We start from the raw sequence: 20,251 nt of genomic DNA, 5'->3' as shown, positions 1-20,251 counted from the left end.
TCTAATATTCTATATTTAGAGCATTTGTGAAAAAATCTCGAACCACAGCACAAAAAATGAAATATTGAACAGCAGCAAGCACCACCGGGACACATGGAGACACGCCAGCATTAGTCTGCATGACAACGGCACTCTTCAGCCATCATATAGTGATATAAATTAAAAATATGCACTGCGTAAACTAAAAAAATACTCAAAATGGCTTGATGCATTACCAACTACAAGTTGGGATTAGCAGAGAAATATTGTCAAAATGGAAATATGAACCCACTCACGGGAATGTGTACATATTATAAAGTCCAAAAACTAAAAATTTTCAGTGGTCGGAAGCACATTTAGCTTTTTTAAATTCTCGTCAATGAAATTCAACAAAGCAATGCATGAACATGTTGGTTTGTTTTGAGAGCCATACATTTTCACCACGTCTGCATTTGCATCTGCGCAAATTGTTCCGTAAAAATTCACTGGCCCTATTAATGCGATACTGCCCCCACATGGCAAGATTGTTAACATGCAAGCAAATCAATGCTGGATGCCCATTATTTATTGTTTAATCAGAAAATGCAAATCATTCGTTCTTCCATCCACACATCCATTTTTATTATTTGTTTAATTATTTTTTTTTAAATACATAAAATGCATGTACTGAAGCATTTTACAACCGACTGAAATTTGGTATCATCAATTATAATGGGTAGAATGTAAAATGTGATACAGTGATACAGTCTGAGAATCAATTGGAAAAATAAACTCGATGAAACGTCCTTCCTTTCATATCCAATCCTCTAGTTCGCGGATGTCGCACCGGCTTTCGCGTTTCGTGGCTGAGTTCCGCAGTTTGTCCAAGTGATTCGCCATAATATTTCGGCTGCAGCTTTACTTCCGCATACGTTTTACGACTTTATTTTTCCAGAACCACTGAACAAACTGAAGCCGCCATCAACACGTCGTAGCTCTGTTTCTGACGTCAATCGTCGTAAATTAAATGTTTGTGTCTTTCCTAATGACGTTGTCTTGCTGCATGTTGAAGCTTCTCGAGCAACGTTACTTAGCTTAATAGCTGGCGCCTTAAAGTCTTGTGCTTATCGTGTGAAAATGTGTGCAAAAAGTGTGAAAGAAGATCACGAAGAGGAACTTTGTCGGACTGAAGAGGAGAACGAGCGGCAAGGTCAATCACTGGACGCTCATTTTATGATCTCTCAAGATATGGTACACACAGCAGGTTTGTTCACTTTCAAATGATAACAGTGTTCAACTCAACTTTAAACGCTATCCCCCCCACCACACCATTCCGCTGCAATGGTCCTAACAGAGTTTTTTAAAAATGTGAAAATGCAGATGGACTGTTCGGGGAGTTTCTATGGTTTGGCAGCTTTAAATTGAACATTAACACAAAGTCGACATTGGCAAAGTGGCATCTGTAGCACTGTTCTAATATTTCCCCTAATATTTGTAGTTTTCTTTTTAACTATATTGAGGACGATATATATATTTTTTTGCAATGTAGCGAACTGCGCTCTCTGTGGTTGTACATCTTTTTGCACTGTCCCTTGAGCAAAACGTATCATCAAGTAGTGAGTATTGCTCTCTGGATGAAAACAAATTCGACATATGGTGGGCTCACCAATAATTGATCATTACACCCCTGCTTGCCTGAAAAGCTTGACATTCACAAACCATGTGTATTTGTTTTCTCGTGTTCTGCAGACATCAGTGAAGAGCTTAATCAGTATGCAGAGGCCTCCGACATTAAAGAGGAAGAGGAGGATGCTGACATCACCGACTTTCCATTGACTGTCATTGTGAAGAGCGAAGATGACGATAAAGAAGATGGCGATGAAGATTACTGTGGAGCAGCCAGCTTCTTGGCTCCACTATCAGATTGTGATGTTATGTCATCACAATCACCTGACACTGATGATAATAATGACAATGATGAACACTCCAAAGATGATATGACGTGTCAAACTGACAAAACCCTCTGGGAATGCTTGCAGTGTGGAATAAGATTTAGTACAAAGTGGGATTTGAAAGTGCATATGAGAAGCCACACAAAAGATAAACCGTTCACCTGCTCAGTTTGTGGCAAAAGTTTCACACGTAATGAAAAGTTAAACATACACACAAGAACGCACACGGGAGAGAAACCTTTTATCTGCTCAGTGTGTGGCAAAACATTTACTCATAAGGGACATTTGATCTTGCACATGGGAATGCACACTGGCGAGAAACCTTTTTCATGTTCAATTTGTGCTAAACATTTCACTCGTAAGGCACATTTGAACAAACATGAAAATTCACACCGGAGAGAAACCTTTTGCCTGCTCCGTCTGCGGCTTAAGTTTCAGTGAACGTCCAGGGTTAGTGCTACACATGAGAACGCACACTGGGGAGAAACCATATTCTTGCTTAGTGTGTGGCAAAAGTTTCTCTCTGAGTCGCAATTTGACAAGACATAGGCGAAGACACACTGGTGAGAAACCATTCACTTGCAGTGCGTGTGATGAACATTTCTCTTATAAGTATCAGATGACCAAACACAAATGTGATGGTCAGAAGAGCAGCAGCTTATGAAGCTGCAGAACCTTTATAGAAACTGTGACTACTGCATATGGACTCAACCACAAAGTCTCTAATTGATTTAATAAAAAAATAAAAAAAGTCAACAATTTGGTGTGTTTTCATTTTAATCACTGATATGTAGTTAATTTCTGGACATAGAGGAGAAGCTACAACTATAGTTGAATGTTTCCGGAACGTAGAAAAAATCTGACATTGTCAATATCATAGCTACGTTTCACATCCCAATATTAATGTCTTTTACCCTTCAGTTTAGCTCTCATCAGGTTGAACCAACTACACCGTGATTTTGGGACCAGCTTCTAATTGTGCGTGAGGCTGATGTAATACATTAGAGAAAAGCATGTTCATTACCTATTTGGGGTTACATATATTCGCAAGTGATGGATCATCTAAATTCCCCGTCACAGCTTTTCAAGACAAGCCATCTTGTTTGTCCATGATGTTCTTCTGTGTACAGGGCCGTCACACAATACATCACATAATTACTTTACTGTAGTAAGCATCATCATATCCATACGTAGGGATGTTCGAAAAAGTGTGATAAGCGGATACCCATGTAAACATCACGTCATTTATCAAGATGGAGTTCATTCGTCAGTATAGAATAGTTGTGATTGATTTAACACTTTTATTAAAACAACCGCTTGATTAAAAACAAGTTACAAAAAGTTTAAAACAAGTTCTCCCATTGCAGACGAGCTGTGGTGAGATGCTGCCATTTTCAAGTACGTAAATGACGTCACTACGTGTTTACGTCAAGGTAGAGCATGCGCAGACCCAATGCTGCCTAACTATTCTGATTGAACTTTTTCCCCCATATTGAAGGGGTAGAGTAGCGGTGAAACAGACATTAAACAAGAATCAATATACTTCAACAAAACAAACAGACAGCTTGTAAAAAGAGCGAGAATGGGATTTATTAGTCATCAAAGGTGAGTCCGGCTCAGCTGCTGGCGCTTGGCGTTTCACTGCTGGCCGTCGAGGGTCCCGTCTTTCTCCAAGACAAGACGAACCACAAGAAGATGAAGAAACCTACCAGGAGGACAAGGACAAGACACGGCCGGTAAGGAGCCAACAAAGGGCCAATGAGGAGGAGTACGTCAAAGTTTGGCGCACCTTGCAGCGAGTTGAGGATGCAGAAGAGGTAGAGACCCGCCGTGGTCAGGTGGCCGAAGGAGAAAAAGACAAGGCCCCAGGTGATGCCCAGCAGCGTGCTGACTCCCAACAGCGTGATGATGTTCTGCTTGCTTCGCCCTCGCTCGCCCTGCCCAAACTGCAGTTGCCGTACATAAAAATTGTCTGTCTACCTGGCTATTTCATATCGTGAATATAAAATGTAATTTTTACAGGAAGAGACTCTTTAATAATTGGGGAAAGTTAAAAATTTGCAAGAAACAATGTTAAGTATTTTTGGGATGGAAAAAAAAATTTTTTTCAAACATTTTGAAGAAATTAACTCAAAATTCACTTTTGTGGGGAAAAGAAGTTTAGTCATGAAAAAAGGCAGCACTTTACAAAATTGAAGTTTGATATTTTTCTAGAAAAAATGTTTAAATATTTTTTATTAATGTACTTGTAGGTTGTATTTTTTTCACCCAAGAAAATAGTGAACATGTGCTAGTTTTTGTAAACAATTTCAGAAAGGTATATAATTTCATGATAGAAGTTATATATGGTAAAGAACAGTTTCAATTTTAAGTAAACGCAAACATTCGATAGAAAAAAAATCTTTTATGAGTGAAAATGTTGAAAAGTGCATGTTTTTGAGAACCAATTTACATATTTTTGAAACTTTGTTTTGCAAATTACTCGAGCAAAAAGTCGGAATTTTGTAAGATTAATGGAAATGCAATAATTTAGAGATGATGTTTTATTTGGAATTTTCAGAGACTTGAGTCATGCATTATTTGAGGGAAACATCCAAATATTTGAGAAAATTGTGAAAATAATAAAAGCAGAATGTTGTATAATTTTAGGGGGAAATTTTAATTTTAAGAACTCAGTTATATTTATTTATTTATTTCAACAAGCTTGTTTATTTTCAAACACAAGTTCTATGTTTTGGGGGGAGTCGAGTCATATTTTCAAGATAGTTCACGTTAATAGATTTAAAAAAAAAAAAATCTTAATTTTATGACCATATTCAAGAAAAAAAAGTTAATTTTCAAAGAAAGTCCAAAGATTTGAGGAAAACGTCAACATTTCATATGATTAAAGTTATTTTTTAAAGGCAGAATTGTGTGAGAAAAAAAATTATGAAATTAAAGTCTAATTTGCTTTTGAGAAATTGATTTTTTTAAATAGAAGAGCATTTATATGTTTTCAAATAAAATCAAACGTTTACGTAATTACTATACTTTTTAGAATTAAATATTTAAAAATTTTCAAATATAAAATCTTCAATTTAACGTGATGTATGTTGTCTATTCTCAAGAAAAACATCACATTAAAAATGCTGACGAGGAAAATCTATTATTCTTGCAAAATTCCCCAAATATTCCCCACAATTATTTGACTTGATGTCAAAGGAAAAAGCGTGTACCCGTTTCCTATGTGGCAGGCCGAGCAAGCGGCGCATGGTCACCACCAGCATGACGAGGTTGAAGGCAAACACCACGCTGAACACGCCAAGCGTGCTCACCATCTTCATCGTGCTGTGCCCCAAGTAGCATCTAGGTGCAAGCCACACAATCGGCCATCTTATGTGAAAAAAACGTTGCATTGCCCGCCCAAATTGCAAATTGAAGTCAAATCTCGCCTGCTTACATTTGAGTGCTTTCAGGTTTGCTGGCGTCCAAGGCCACGCGCCCGTAAGCGGCAGGATCCACGAACACCACCATCATCACAATGGCGGCGGGAAGACCTGCGCAAAGGGAAAAGACATTCAAGTCAACCGGAACTTTAAGAAAGGGGAATTTTTTTCAGGAAACTACTTTGTTTTCCCCACAAAACATATTGCAGTGAGAGGCAGCAAACAAACAAGATTATGTCGCACATTGGTTGCCATGATTACTACTTCTATTTCGTATTCTTCTTTTCCGTAGTGGGAAGTGGATATTGTGAATATATCTGGAACCCGTTCGCTCCCGTAAGATGATTAGGAAAAGGGCGGTTTAGGGTGCCAGTCCGAGTACTACACCGAAAAAAAGTCTTTGTTGGATTTACTCAATTTACCAAAAAAATCTTTAATTTCTTTCCTTCCCAAATTTTCTTTTTCCCAATTAAAACGTTTTTTCTTGAAAATGTATGACCTTTTACATTAAGATGATTTTGCTTTTATACATCATAATATACAGTTTTTTTCACGAAATATGACTTTCTTGCACATTTGCAAATAAAATTCTTCAAAATAAAATGCCCTTTTGTCAGAGCAAAACATCAAAATTCTTATAATATATATAAAATATAAACATAAATATAATACATGTACCTATATATAAACTATCTCCAGATACAATTTTCCCCAAAGTAAAACACGATTTTCTTTTGTACTATATTCACTTTGTTTTTCACGTTTTTAAGGCGTGGAACCAATGTAGCTTCTTCTACACCTTTTTCAACATTTAGGATGCTCTGTGGCTCATTGCTGCCTCTGGTGACGTCATATCGTCCGCTTTTATGGGGCGGACGAGACCCATGTGGACTCACTCCATCCGGCCAGACCAAGCTTGAGCATGTATCTGCGGATGTAGATGTTGAAGACGCGAACGAGGAGCAGGTAGAGATGGAAGCTCTCCATCGCCATCCAGCTGAAGGTGGCAAGCAGGGAGTAGTGCAGTGCCAGGGCCACGTAAAGGCAGAGCCCGTCGGACGACAGCGCCGCCGCCTGGCTGGACAGGAAGTGCGCATTGAGCAGGATCAGTGCCACAGCCAGGTTGGCGTGCACTTTCATCGACACGTCCTCGCTGAGCTTCCTGTCAGATGTAAACACCGCATTGTTAAATGGTTTGTATGATTAAGAAAATTAAAAACAATGAGAAAAACACACACACACACACACACACGCACACGCACGCACGCACACACACGCACGCATGCACGCATACACACACACACCTAATGCAGACATTGTTTTCATGTGATAGTTTTTTTGTAATTCAGCAATTTACAGCAAGAAAAAAAATCATGATCAAAAATCACAATTTTAACTACAGTTTTAAATCGTGGGTATGTTTCAGAAGACAAGTAAAGCAGTAAGCATTGAATGTTCCATATGTTCTGGAAAGAAATCTAAATTGAGAATCAAAGTTGCATACTTTTTAGTAAAAGGCAAAATTCACAATACATAGCAAAAATACATAACAAAATTAAAGTTATATGTTTTCAAGAGTTATTATAATTTTTTATTTATTTCATTTATTTTTAAATCTAAAATGCTCAAGAAACATTCCAAATTTTACAAGATAAAAATTTTTTATTTTTAGGTGAGATGAAATAAGAGTCCGGGATTAGATTTGCATATTTTGGGTGGTATGAAAGTAAAATAAATAAACAAATGATAATAATAATAATAATATATATATATATATATATATATATATATATATATATATATATATATATATATATATATATATATATCTTATGTAATGAAAGTTACACACTGGGCAAGAAAGCCAAAGACAATTTTTTTCCACCCACCTTTTGACGATGAAGAGCAGTAGCGTAATGACGAGGGCGATGAGAGAAAGGCTGCAGCCAATCAGAGAGAGGTACGACAGCACCGCCTCATCTTTGACCGAGAGTGGAGCGGACACCTAAGATGAAAAAACAGCTCAATATTGACTATCTTTCAGAGCACACAGATGGAAAAGAATGAAGTGAAGGCATTTGACTTCGGGCAAGGAGAAGAACCCATGGAAAGGTCGGCTCAAAATACAATGGAGAGTTTCCACTGTATCTGTTTTTTGTGCTTCCACTGTGGTGAAGATCAGCATTCAGTCAAATGTTCAAATTCGTTGGGCTCTATTTTCATAGACAGCACTTGGGTGTAAAAACTGCCGCCTCTTGATCTTGGTGCCGTTCATGCCTAGTCCATTATGTTAGGTAATTTGGCAGCTTGGCGTACCGGTGGACCAAGGGTATTTTATTCACACACATCTGTTGCACCTGACAATTTGTTTATACATATACCAGTTTATACATTAACTGGGTGCGTCTGTGGAAATATCCAAGCAAAGCAAACGTCACCTATGCACATAATTAGACCGCAGTTGGCGCTCAACATGCTCTAGCCACGAAAATAGAGCCCATTGTTTTGTTTGTCATCCTCATAGACGGAAACAAAAAATGACGTGAAAAGAAGTGCTGACCATGAGAACTCCAAAGTAGGTCAGGTGGTCGCAGGAGCAGGTCACATGACTCTGACCGGGTTCCCATATGGTTTGACAACCGCTGCTGCTGAACGCTGCTTCGACACAAACAGATGGAAACTTGCTAAAATGCATTTCCTCAACTAGAATTAGACACCACACGTCAACTGGACATGCTGTATTTCGATATACAATAGGTAGTGCCACCGAGTATACATTAGATACTGTACCACTGTACATGATTTCATATTATAAAAGGATTTGTCAAAATAACCCCTCCCCCCACACACAGTTGGTTTGTAAACGCCATGTACTCTTTACAGTTTCATAAACACCCTTGCCCTCTATAGTTACTTAGTGACTGTATTTATATGAACTAACTTACAGTGTTGAATGTGAATGAAGGAAGCGCGCTAACTTCATGTCAGATACCCCATGATTGTCCACCACTGCACGAGCAAAGTACATTTGGATCAACCTGATACTTTTGAAATAGCTTTAAGCTCTTTTGAGTATTTATAACAATTGTATGCTGTATTTGGCATTTTTAAGCCATGCAAAAAGGACAAAACAATACTTTTGTACTGTATTGTGTGTTTTTAGGCCATGAGCAAAAGTATTTTGGCAGACAGTCCGTTCACTCGAGACTCCACTGTATTTATGTGCTTACTCCTGCACATGAGGAAATATATTATTTAGAAAGCTACTCACCTTTTGTGGAGAAATTCAAGAAGGCACACTTGGGGCTTTGCGATTCCTGTTGACCACAATGACATTTCCAAACACTACGCATGTATGTACAGTACATGTGCATTTCATTCTTTGACTTACATTGACGGTGACCATATTGACAGTGATGTTCACTCCGTCCAGTAGTCCTGAAATAGTTTTTCCGCGCACACTCAAGCCGAGCAACCTGTTCTGGTAGAGTTCCTCAGAGGAGACGTTCTGCAAAGATGAACAACAAACATCCACAATATTGAAAGACTATATTAGAAACAAATAATGATAATAAATTTGAAATAGTTTGACCCCTCCTCACATGTTTTGAACGCAATTCAGTAAACTAAACCACTCTTTTTAAACGCACACAACAAATTAAAGTGCTGCACACTCCTGTTGACATGCCAGGTTTATGTGATAAAATATTTTAAAATTTTGCTAATCAGAGGCACTTTAGCTGGTGACAGGTTTGTGATGACTTCCATAAAACATGAAACATTTGAATGTGATTGGTTGATTCTGAACATAGCCACACCCCCAGTTATCAGAGGGTGTGCACACTTGTGCAACCACATAATTTTACTTCTCCTCTTGAAAATGAGTTTGTTTTCCCCCCAGTTCAGTAAGTAAGATACTGTAAGTCACATTTATTGTAGAGCGTTTTGAACATTTTACATCAAAACCTTGCAGACTTTTATATCCTCAGAAGGTAATGAAGAAAAGGAAGGAAAAAATTAAACCTTGACTGAAAAGAAAAAAATGCAAGCGCTTTAGAAGGCGCTGCCTGATTGGATTAGTCTACATGTCATCATCTGTGGCACAAAGCAGTTTGCGTGCGAGTGTGCTTTATTGGGACTAAATGTTTTGTCGGTATTCCGTGAACTGTTTTACACTAAATAAGTATACTGTAAAACTCCTCAAAACAACAATCGCTTTTTACTTCTGTGTGAAGTTTTAGTTCCTCTGAGGTTGTAATCTTTACAGATCGTAACCACTGCTGCAACAGCATCACTGCATGTGCCACACAAAATGACATCTCTTCCTCTTGCGAAAGATGTTTTTTGCCATAAATGTGTCAGTGTGCGTGTGTGTGTGACCACAAACGTAGTGTTTCTGTACGACAAAACCGCAAGTCTGATTTCAAATCTGTTCTGTACAGAGGTGGCAAAAGTATCTGAACTTCTTAACTCAAAGATACTTCTGTTTAAAAAAAAAGGCTGCTGAAAGTAGAAGAACTGATTCCACTCTTATATTTAAGTAAAAGATCAAAGGTAAAAATATTTACACACACACATTTATTAACAGAACTCTAACTTGGACAAAAGTTGCGAAATAAACTTTATGGTTAGATGTACGACTTGCTTCCTTGAAATTATTTGCTGTGTCTTTGACTTTCTCCTCATGTTCAGTCCAATCAATTTGTGTACCCATATGGATTGAGGCCAGGTCAGCATGCAGAACAAGATAGTGTCTTCCCATCCGGAGAGCAACTCTTTGGGCAGCTGGATGTTGACTCTGCTGTTGTTGACGGCCGCGTCCACGTCGGCCTACAATAAAAAGTCCAAAACAGGAAGAAAACGTTAATGAGACATGTTGTTCTTATCGTCTTAGTGCACCACATGGCATGATACCACAGTCCCATCAAGGACAGAGAGACTTGGTGGTATGCTTACCTCACTTTCACTGGCAGAAATGTGCAGGTTGGAGAGCTGTCCTCTTGGTTTGAGCAGGACGGCAATCATATTGCCCACAGACATGGACGTGGTCTTGTTCACCTCAGTCTGCACCAGGGACTTTTCCAATTGCTTGATTACTCTTCACACAAAGAACAAATTTAACGCACATAAATCCGCTAAGATTTCTTCAGATTTGTTAGATTATTCCTCCGATGCAAATATTTGGGTAGGAAATCACACACTGGTGGAGGAGTTTGAGGAGGCGACAAGACAACAAGTTTTGTTTTGTTTTTTCTGAGGAAAGCAAGAAAAGCGGCTGCTGAAGACAATGACAATTTCCTGTATCAACCCCTCAAGCCATGGCGGGAAGACACATTTTTATCAGAGAGGACACGAAGGACAACAAGACAAAAAAAATAGCCACGGCAACTAAAATAATAACAAAGGAAAATTTGGATTTCCATTATTTTGTCCTGAAAGAAGACTAAGGGCGGTATGAAAAGGGACTGCTGCGTCAACAATAAGAACAATGAAAGTGAAAGGGGATTTGCTCTATTTAATTCTCAAACCACAGCCGAAACACGCATTTCTTTAAAAAAAACAAAAAAAAAACGCTCATGAATATTCAATGTAATATTTCCATGAAAATTGGTAAATGGGGAAGAAAATCCCCTCAAGAAAAAAAAATCTGCAAATTTGTGAATCCACAGGTGCCAAACTGCAAGTATGCAGGCATTGACATGAGTTTTAAGTTGTAACATCACCATTCACCACTAGATGGCATACGTGGATTAGTTGTACGTTTACAGGGTCTTATACTACAACATGAGTAGGTCTAAACGCTGATAAAAAAAAAATGTGGACCCTCCAGTATTATGTTGCCCACCCCTGCTCTAAAATATCCAACTGTGGGCATGAGTGCGAATGCTCGTTTCTCCCTACGTGCCCTGGAATTGGCTGGTGGCCATTTTGTGCAATACTCACTTAAAGTCGATGTTGGGCTCTCTGCCATCCATGATTTTGTTGACATGCGCCATACAACGTTTGGCATCTGCAAGGCCTGTTGAAAACTTTTGTTGTTGTTGTTGCTGTTTTAACTTGTGAAAACATATGCAGCACAAGGTGGGCAATGACTGCTTTGAATGCCTAATTTGAAATCTAGACCCTTTTGTCAGAGCCCAAACCTTGCTTGGAATTATTTCATGCAAATCAAATTGCAAAAACTGATCCGAAACCATAAGCCGCATTTAAAATCCCTTTTCAACACCCTAAAACCTAACCTGAAACAACATTTTAAACAAAAACCCTACCTTACTTTGAAACAGTAACTCAAACTCAAAACCCTAATCCTGGCTTGAAACCTCATTGTGAAACCCCAAACTTTTTACGAGACCCCAGTACTCGCCTTGAAAACATATTGTCAAACCTTAACACTTCTTTAAATCCTAAACATGGTTTGAGATCTTACTTTGAGACTTTAACCCTAGTTTGAAACATTATTTTTAACCCATACATTATCTTCCCTTGAAACTCTATTTTGAAACCCTACACTGTCCTAAGGTGCCTATTCTGAAAGCCTGGTCCTGTTTTAAAAGCATATTTTGGATCTTCCATTGGAACCTTAATACTTTCCTTCAAACACTTGTTTTGAAACCCTAACTGTGATTTGAAACCCTAATTACAAACCTGAATGTATTAAGTCAAGGTACTTTAGACCCACCCTTTACATACAAAATGTGCATGAACATGAAAAAAAAATCACCTACCTCTTCTGGGGCCAGAGGCACAAATCTCATGTAAGTCTTCATTCTGACAATTTGAGTTGAAACGCTCCCGTTCAACTTTATGAGGAGTGTCCCCTCTCTCCGGGCCCTGACCTCGATCCCAGCTCTCCCTGAGAAATTCATTGTGCCAAGGAACTCTATCACAACACGCCAAAAGCGGCAGCAGCCAAAGAAGAAGCCACCTCTTCATCCTGACAATTTAAAAGCATGAACATTGCGTCATTAAATCAAAGTCTAACATTGAAATTAACAAGCGGCATCGTTCGTGCGCCTCAAATGAGATCTTTCTGACCTTCAAGGGAAATCCTGAGATTCAGACGCGAGGACAACGACAACACAACCACATTAGAAATGGGAAGAAAAAAATGCAAATGACATTGCGACAGCCAAAGAGGAAGTGGCAACAGACAAACAGCAATACCCAAAAACTTCATATGAGCTCACATTCCAACTTCACTTTATTACATGATACTTAATATGACTTTTATCTTTCACTCACCCCATATGCCACATAAATACAATTTATATTTTTTTTAAAGTAAAACCAATACTAAAACTAATAAAAACGTAACTAAATACATGCATTGAAAAAAAATTATCAAACTAACAAACCTGTTCTAAAAACGTATTAAAACTAACTAAATTTAACAAAACAAAAGTCAAAATGAAATAAAATCTAACTATAATGAAAAATCTCAAACTATAATAACCCTGGTTGTGACCTAAACCCTTTTCAAAAATAGCATTTGAAAACACTTCTCATATTTTTAATCATAACACAGCTACACTGTCCGAGTATCTTTCGGAGCACCTTTTTGGGAAACTAAGGATGAACTTGTACAAATATTACTAAAACAAAATTATCACAATTCCACAAAATATGAAAATAAAATGTCACTGATCATGGCACTGATCACTTCTTTATAGGAAACTCGAAAAAAAAACATTTCCAAAGAAGTCAAGTCTGACTTGTGATATCATTGGTATATTTCGTGGCCCATGCGCCCATTAGGGGCCTGCGACCCACGTTTGGGTCCCAACCCATCAGTGGAAAATGAATGGTCTAAAGCAGGTGTCTTCAACCCTGTTCCTCGAGGTCCACTCTCCTGCCTGTTTTCCATCGCTACCTGTTGCAACACACCTAATTAAAATGATCAAGATTGTTATCCAGCTTCAGCAGACTGATTGTCTGATCATTTAAATCAAATGTTTTGCAATAGGGAGAGATGGAAAACAGGTAGTACAGCGGATCTAGAGGAACAGGATTGAAGACCACTGGTCTAATTCAGTGATATTAAACCCACAAGCTAGCAAAATGAGAGCGAACACGTACGAGGTCCGCTCTGCACAATGTAGGACGATAGCCCCGCCCCCTTTTGGGGTCCGCACAAGTTAGGGACTTGTATGAACAGGAGGTTAAAAAAAGGTTGGAGGCCACCTGTGGTCTAAAGGAAACAAGGTAAAAAGATACAGAGAAGGGCGCAGCAACCATCTGATTGGCCGTCGTGCAAATATTCGCGCGCGTGCATGCACTCACGTTTGAAAATGGGTGTGCTGCAGTAAGAAAAGGCATGGGCCAGAAATTCCATCAATTAAGGAGATAGACAGAGGAACGAGGCGGGGGAAGCTTCAAATGTTTGGGGGCAATTATATCATAATTTTGATCACAAAACAACAAAGATCCCTTATTGTTACCCAGTTCACGTTTCGTGCTGAGTTACGTCGCCTCGGAGTGACGTCTACTGGTATCACGTTTTTATTGGCTTCTGACATATGACGTAAATTATAGACGACACCGAGTTTTTAAGAAAAAAACTACAAATGACAAAAGAAACTGTTCAATTGTCCCTCTACGGTTGGGCGGGTACTTGGGTACACTTCTCGAGCTATTTTAGCTTCGCTTAGCTTTCTAGCTGCTATCCAACAGACGTGTTTGCTAACGTCGCATAGCTAAACCGGGAGCACGTGTGTACGTCAAGTGTTTTGATTATCGTGTGAAAATGAGTGCAAGAAGTCTCAAAGGAGAGTACGCGAGGAAACTTTGGCAAACAAAAGGGAAGAAGGCGCGACAACGTCAACCACAGGACGCTGTTTTCATGAAGCCTCAAGATGTGTTGCCCAGCGCGGGTCTGTTTACTTCTTTCTCTCGCTTGTTTCATTTTAACAATTTTTTTTTTTACTTTTAACAATACTGTCTGTTTAGGTTTACTGACTGCTGCTCAGCAAGGGAGGCAGTGCACCGTGGCGCCTCGCAGCCCTTCCCAATATTGCTCCTAGTTTTTTCGATTCATTATATAGTTTTGTTATTCGTTCTTCTGCCATTTTCGGACAAAATTAGATGTGACTCGTTTAAATCTTTACTGACATTTCAGAGAATACGTCCATTGAAACCAGGAAATATTGTTTCCTATGTAACTCTAGGTGAGAAAGAGCAGAAACTAGTGTGTGTTTTTGAACGTTAGTAGAATATATGTGATATTGTACACACAGGTGTCTTCTCTGAAATAAAAAAAAATATTGATTTAATCGATACATTGTTTTGTTTTTCCAACAAAAAATCTAACAATTCCCCCAGCGGCTAAAGGACAAGAGCTAGTTTACTAAAGTGGCACCATTTGAGATCAGTTCGGTTTTACAGCATCAGACAATGAGGAACAAACTGTCCGCTGCAAAGTTGGTTTTATGTAGGGGGTCTGAAATCCTGTTCCTCGAGGCACAGTTGAATGTTTTCCACCTCTCGCTGCTGCGGCACACCTGATTCAAATGATCAGGATCATTATCCAGGTTTCTACAAAACGTGCTGATTATCTGATCATTTGAATTAGTTGTGTTGCAGCAGGAGTGATGGAAAACATCCAGGAACAGGATTTAAGACCGCTGGTTTATAAAGACCGTACTTCACATTGTTTTACCAATTACGAGAGCCAAGTTTATCTATAACATAGCAACTGTTGTAATATACTACTCACAATCTCTACTTTAGTTTATCCAATGTCTTTTTAGTATAGGGGTGACATTGTAACATGTGACAGCAATGTAAACACTTGTGTTGTATTCAGGCTTATTTTTCTTGCCTGAAAATGTTTTATATAAAACTAGGCAATCTAACCGATATGTACCTGGAGTGCTATGTACTGTACGCAGGATTTAATGTTTTGTTTGCCTTTTTGTGTTCTGCAGACGACAGTGAAACATGTCTTCAGCCTGAGCAGCAGAAGACAGACAATGAGCTGGAGTCCTCCAACATGAAAGAGGAAGAGGAGCTGCAGATGGCCTACGTTAAAGAGGAAGAGCAGGAGACTGATATCACCAAATTTCCATTGACTCTCATTGTCAAGAGTGAAGATGATGACGAAGAAGAAGAAGGTGATGAAGACCACCGTGACGCATCACAAGCAGACTTAGCTCTGCTATCAGAAAGTGACAATATAAGGTTTTCCTTTCCTGACACTGATGATGATTACGATGATGGTGATGAACTCTCAAAAGGTGGTACACAACATGTCACACTAACGACAAAAAGGTGAAATGTTCTCAGTGTGATGAAACTTTTGTCAACAAGTCATCCTTGAAAAGACACACAAGAACACACAATGGAGAAAAAACGTTTGCCTGCTCAGTTTGTGGTAAAAGATTCTCTGGAAAGAGACATTTAATAGCACACATAAGAACGCATACTGGGGAGAAACCTTTTTCCTGCTCCGTTTGTGGTAAAAATTTCACTCAGAAGGGGCATTTAATAGTACACACAAGAACACATACTGGGGAGAAAACATTTGCTTGCTCACTTTGTGGTAAAAGATTCACTCAGAAGGGACATTTAATAGCACACACAAGAACACACACTGGGGAGAAAACGTTTTCCTGCTCAGTGTGAGAGTAAATCAAAAAATTAATTTAACAAATCACATTTGGAAACACACTGGTGAGAAACCTTGTCTGTTCACTTTGTGGTAAAAGATTCACACGTAAGGCACATTTGAACAATCACATAAGACGACATACAGGGGAGAAAAATTTCAGCTGCTCAGATTGCGGGAAAACAGTCACTCATAGGGGTCATTTGAAGACCCATATGATAACACACACTGGGGAGAGACCTTTTGCCTGTTCAGTTTGTGGTAAAAGATTCTCAAGAAAGGGAGATATACGAACCCACACAAGAATACACACTGGCGAGAAACCTTTTGTCTGCTCAGTATGCAATTTAACATTCAGTGATCGTTCAGGATTAATTCAACACATGAGAACACACACTGGAGAGAAGCAGTTTTTATGTTCCATTTGTGGCAAAAGATTCTCTCAAAAAGGAACTTTGTCAACACACGCAAGAACACACACTGGTGAAAAACCTTTCAGTTGCAGCTTGTGTGACAAACAATTCCCCCATAAGTATCAGATTAAGAAACACAAATGTGCAGGTGTGGTCAGTGAATCTATAAGTCAATTGTGAACAAATTGACTCTTTGTGGCACTTGGTCAAAGTGTAAGTGTGATACCAAATAAAAGATCTCAAAGAGTAATGGCGTTCTCTATCGATTGTTGGATCCTCAATGCAGTATATAGACACCCCATTCTTCACAGGAGTTACTTTTTAGATCCAACCTTGATAGGTAGCTATATGTAGTTTAAGCCATAAAATATAAAAGAACATTGAAACAAATTTCTTTAAACAAATTGTAAATGTATTTAAAAGCACACAAAAACAAAACAACTTGGCCTTGCTTCGATGAGCGTTATAAACTGATATATATATTGAACAAATCTTTCTGGAAAGTGGTGGAACATTATAGATGCACTGCTGTATAGCGAGAGTAGCGCTATTGATGCAATTTTATATGCCCAAGTGGGTCATTTTATATCCAGATACAGCATTTTTCTTTCAACGACTTATTATGAATGTCAATTTCCTCATGGTTCCTCTATATATTTATAAAACAGGCATTTTATATGGAAAAAAAACAATAAAACGAATCCAATGAATAAAATAAGACACTTATCTACTTTATTTCGCACAGTTAAAATTTAATTTTAAATATATGAAAAGGTGGATGGATGAATGAAAAGGCACACATATAGGTTTCGAATTGAGATTATTCAAGATACTTCTAGATATCTCAAAGTGAAGTTACAGATATTTACAATAGTGGCAGACATTCGTAATTTATGGCAATTCAAGATATCTACAGGACCATGTTCAGACATCTTAAATCGAATTTTAATTCGGTGAAATGCTGTTAATTGTAGATATCGGAAATGAAAAGTGTGGATAGGAAGAATTAAGTTTCGGATATCCTTCTAAATATATTATTTTTGATTACTGTGCTGGATTAAAAAGATCTGCAACACAACCAGTGTTGCCTTCATTAGGCGGAAGTAGACGTTTGACGTCATCGATGACGTAGGCAGCCTGAAAGCCTGACTCGCGTTTTACGGAACAACTCTTCCCGAATTCAAACTGAACTCCGTCAGAACTTTACTTGAGTAAAATATAATTAATTAATCATTCGTTACTGTATAAACTCTTCTCCGTGCACGCTGACTCTTTGATCTCGTTTAGCTTAGCTTATCTTAGTTTATCTTAGCTTGCTAGCTGCTAACAAAGAGACGCCTTTGTAATGTCAGCACATCGATTAGCGGAGTTCGCGCGAGTGTCAAGTATTGTGATTATCGTGGGAAAATGTGTGCAAAAGGTGTGAAAGAAGAAGAGTACGAGGAGAAACTTTGTGGAACAAAAGAGGCCAACGAGGGACAACGTCAAACACTGGACGCTGTTTTCAAGAAACCTCCAGATGAACCACACAGAGCAGGCTAGTTCACTTCTTACACTGCCACCAGTGGGAAAAATATATTTAGTTATGTTTTTTAATACGTAATATTCCACAGTTTTTAACAGCTTTAAAAATTAAACTTAAGATAAATAGCTCCTTTTTTCATACGGTGGGGGGAATTTGACTTTAAGAACAAGAAGCAATGGTGTGAAAACTAACCAAACGGCTTTTGGGAGGAGATTTTTAAGTGTAATGATACAAGCGGAAAGGAATTTCAAACCCAAACTTTAGAACTGGGAGGCAGACACGCTAAGCACTCACCCTGTTTTGCCCATGCGTTCATACGTTTTACTTTTAATAAAACATAATCACATGAGCATCCAGGTTGATGTCTCTTGGGTTTTTCTTATTGCTTGTGGGTACAATCACACATGAATTATTTGGTATCCTTAAAAATGTAATTTTTTTATTTCCAATTGCTTAAGTTTCCAAGTGCCACTGGAAGTAACATGATTGTCGAGCCTTCATGATAAACATATACTAAACAATGTTTTCCAAAGTCACAATGTAAGACTTGACGCAGTGAAGTTTGACTTTACTAAACTTTTGTGTGTTTGTCTTCCTCTGTCGTGCAGATGTCAGAAAAGTTTACCTACCTACTGAGCAGCAGGAGCCAGAGCAACCACATGTTAAAGAGGAAGAGGAGCAGGAGCCTCCCCACATAAAAGATGAAGAACAGGAGGCGGACATCACCAACTTCCCATTGAGAGTCATCGTGAAGAGTGAAAATGATGATGATGAAGAAGAAGAAGGTGATGGAGACCTCTGTGGAGGATCACAAGCGCCTCTCTCAGATGGTGACAACTCCACGTCACACTCTTCTGACACTGACACGGCTGATGAAGAACGCGCCAAAGGTGATAACCACCAAAACTGGAAATGTTCTCAGTGTGGCAAAACTTTTTTCAATAAGTCATCGTTGAAGAGACACACAAGGATACACACCGGAGAGAAACCTTTTCTCTGTTCAGTTTGTGAAAGAAGATTCTCTGTCAAGGACAGTTTAACAAATCACATGAGAACACACACTGGGGAAAGACCTTTTTCCTGCTCAGTTTGTCGTAAAAGATTCATTACAAAGGGAAGTTTAACAAATCACACAAGAACACACACTGGAGAGAAACCTTTTGCATGTTCAGTTTGTGACAAGAGATTCTTTCGGAAAGCACAGTTTGAAACACACTCAAGAACACACACTGGTGAAAAACCGTTTGCCTGCTCAGTCTGCAACTTGTCTTTTAGAGATCGAACGGTGATGGTTCAACACATGAAAACACACACCGGCAAAAAACCTTTTGCTTGTTTAGTTTGCGGTAAAAGATTTTCTAGAAAGGAAGTGTTACAACGACACACAAGAACACACACAGGAGAGAAGCCTTGTGCATGTTCGGTCTGCAACTTAACCTTCAGTGATCGTTCAGCATTGAGTTATCACATGAGAAAACACACAGGGAAAGAACAATTTTTATGTTCCATTTGTGGCAAAACTTTCTCTCAAAAAGGCACTTTGACAACACACATGAGAACACACACTGGTGAGAAACCCTTCAGTTGCAGTGTGTGTGATAAACAATTCCCACGTAAGGAGCTGCTTAAGAAACACAAGTGTTCCCGTGAGAAGAGCAGCAGTAAAAGAAGCTGAATTAAATGTCATGTCATGTCATTATCCACACCGCTTATCCTGTACAGGGTCGCGGGAGCCTATCCCAGCTGACTACGGGCGAAAGGCGCACTACACCCTGAACTGGTCGCCAGCCAGTCACAGGGCAGACATAGACACCATCACTGAGTGGGAACTGAACCCACGCTGCCCGCACACAACTCGGGCGAGTGTACCACTACACCATCAGTGACCTGGCTGAATTAAATGTTAAACAAAACAGACTCTCAAAGTGTATATGTGATTCTAAATAAAAGTCATCAAACACACAACAAAACGAATTACAACACACACATGGCATGGCTAAATACAAGTTTTGCTTTTTTTTAAACATTAATGCTAAAGTCAATGTAAAATTCAATTTCAAACTGGAGTTACAGTTATTTACAATTAATTTCTAGATATTTAATTCCATTTTGCCAGGTCAAAAATTATGCAGATATCTGCAAGCTCAATTTCAGATATCTGCCATGCAATTGGAAATTTTGCTAATTCTGTTTTGAGCATATATTTGATTCCGACTAGTCATTATTCCAGTTCAAGATATTTTTAATTCAACCTCGATTCAAGATATCTACATGTCCATTTTCTCTAGAAGCGTATAGCTGCCGCTTTAACACCGAAAAAAATAAAGTTAAAATCACGTGGAACCTGAGATGTTGTAGATTGGTAAATTCTGACA

General features: G+C 38.7%; 4 protein-coding genes across 4 annotated transcripts; 3 read left to right on the top strand and 1 right to left on the bottom strand.

Annotated features, from left to right (window-relative positions):
• Window positions 1-842: 842 nt before the first annotated feature.
• LOC148337251 (uncharacterized) lies at window positions 843-2,468 on the top strand. The gene is made up of 2 exons (XM_088295516.1): window positions 843-1,222; window positions 1,708-2,468. The coding sequence occupies exons 1-2, from the start codon at window positions 1,096-1,098 to the stop codon at window positions 2,349-2,351; spliced, it is 771 nt and encodes a 256-aa protein (XP_088151642.1). The 5' UTR covers window positions 843-1,095; the 3' UTR covers window positions 2,352-2,468.
• Window positions 2,469-3,149: 681 nt separating this feature from the next.
• Window positions 3,150-12,422, bottom strand: LOC148337250 (adhesion G protein-coupled receptor G5-like). The gene is made up of 14 exons (XM_088295472.1): window positions 12,371-12,422; window positions 12,061-12,269; window positions 11,279-11,354; window positions 10,292-10,433; window positions 10,046-10,165; window positions 8,727-8,843; window positions 8,607-8,652; window positions 7,896-7,990; window positions 7,225-7,340; window positions 6,232-6,497; window positions 5,350-5,446; window positions 5,126-5,255; window positions 3,700-3,856; window positions 3,150-3,615 (listed from the first exon to the last, which is right to left on the bottom strand). Exons 2-14 carry the CDS (start codon window positions 12,266-12,268, stop codon window positions 3,527-3,529), a joined length of 1,659 nt encoding a protein of 552 aa, XP_088151598.1. The 5' UTR covers window position 12,269; window positions 12,371-12,422; the 3' UTR covers window positions 3,150-3,526.
• A 1,451-nt stretch (window positions 12,423-13,873) lies between these two features.
• On the top strand, window positions 13,874-15,718 carry LOC148337249 (uncharacterized). The gene is made up of 2 exons (XM_088295518.1): window positions 13,874-14,205; window positions 15,259-15,718. The coding sequence occupies exons 1-2, from the start codon at window positions 14,079-14,081 to the stop codon at window positions 15,603-15,605; spliced, it is 474 nt and encodes a 157-aa protein (XP_088151644.1). The 5' UTR covers window positions 13,874-14,078; the 3' UTR covers window positions 15,606-15,718.
• A 1,766-nt stretch (window positions 15,719-17,484) lies between these two features.
• LOC148337248 (uncharacterized) lies at window positions 17,485-19,793 on the top strand. Its single transcript, XM_088295496.1, has 2 exons — window positions 17,485-17,888; window positions 18,485-19,793. Exons 1-2 carry the CDS (start codon window positions 17,759-17,761, stop codon window positions 19,549-19,551), a joined length of 1,197 nt encoding a protein of 398 aa, XP_088151622.1. The 5' UTR covers window positions 17,485-17,758; the 3' UTR covers window positions 19,552-19,793.
• Window positions 19,794-20,251: the final 458 nt, after the last annotated feature.

Source organism: Idiotropiscis lumnitzeri, chromosome 5, assembly GCF_059441095.1.
Source record: "Idiotropiscis lumnitzeri isolate Australia: NSW breed Sydney's pygmy pipehorse chromosome 5, RoL_Ilum_1.0, whole genome shotgun sequence".
In the NCBI taxonomy this organism is placed as follows: Eukaryota; Metazoa; Chordata; class Actinopteri; order Syngnathiformes; family Syngnathidae; genus Idiotropiscis; species Idiotropiscis lumnitzeri.
The sequence above is the reverse complement of the archived record's forward strand: the minus strand, read 5'-3'. Positions and strand labels throughout refer to the sequence as shown.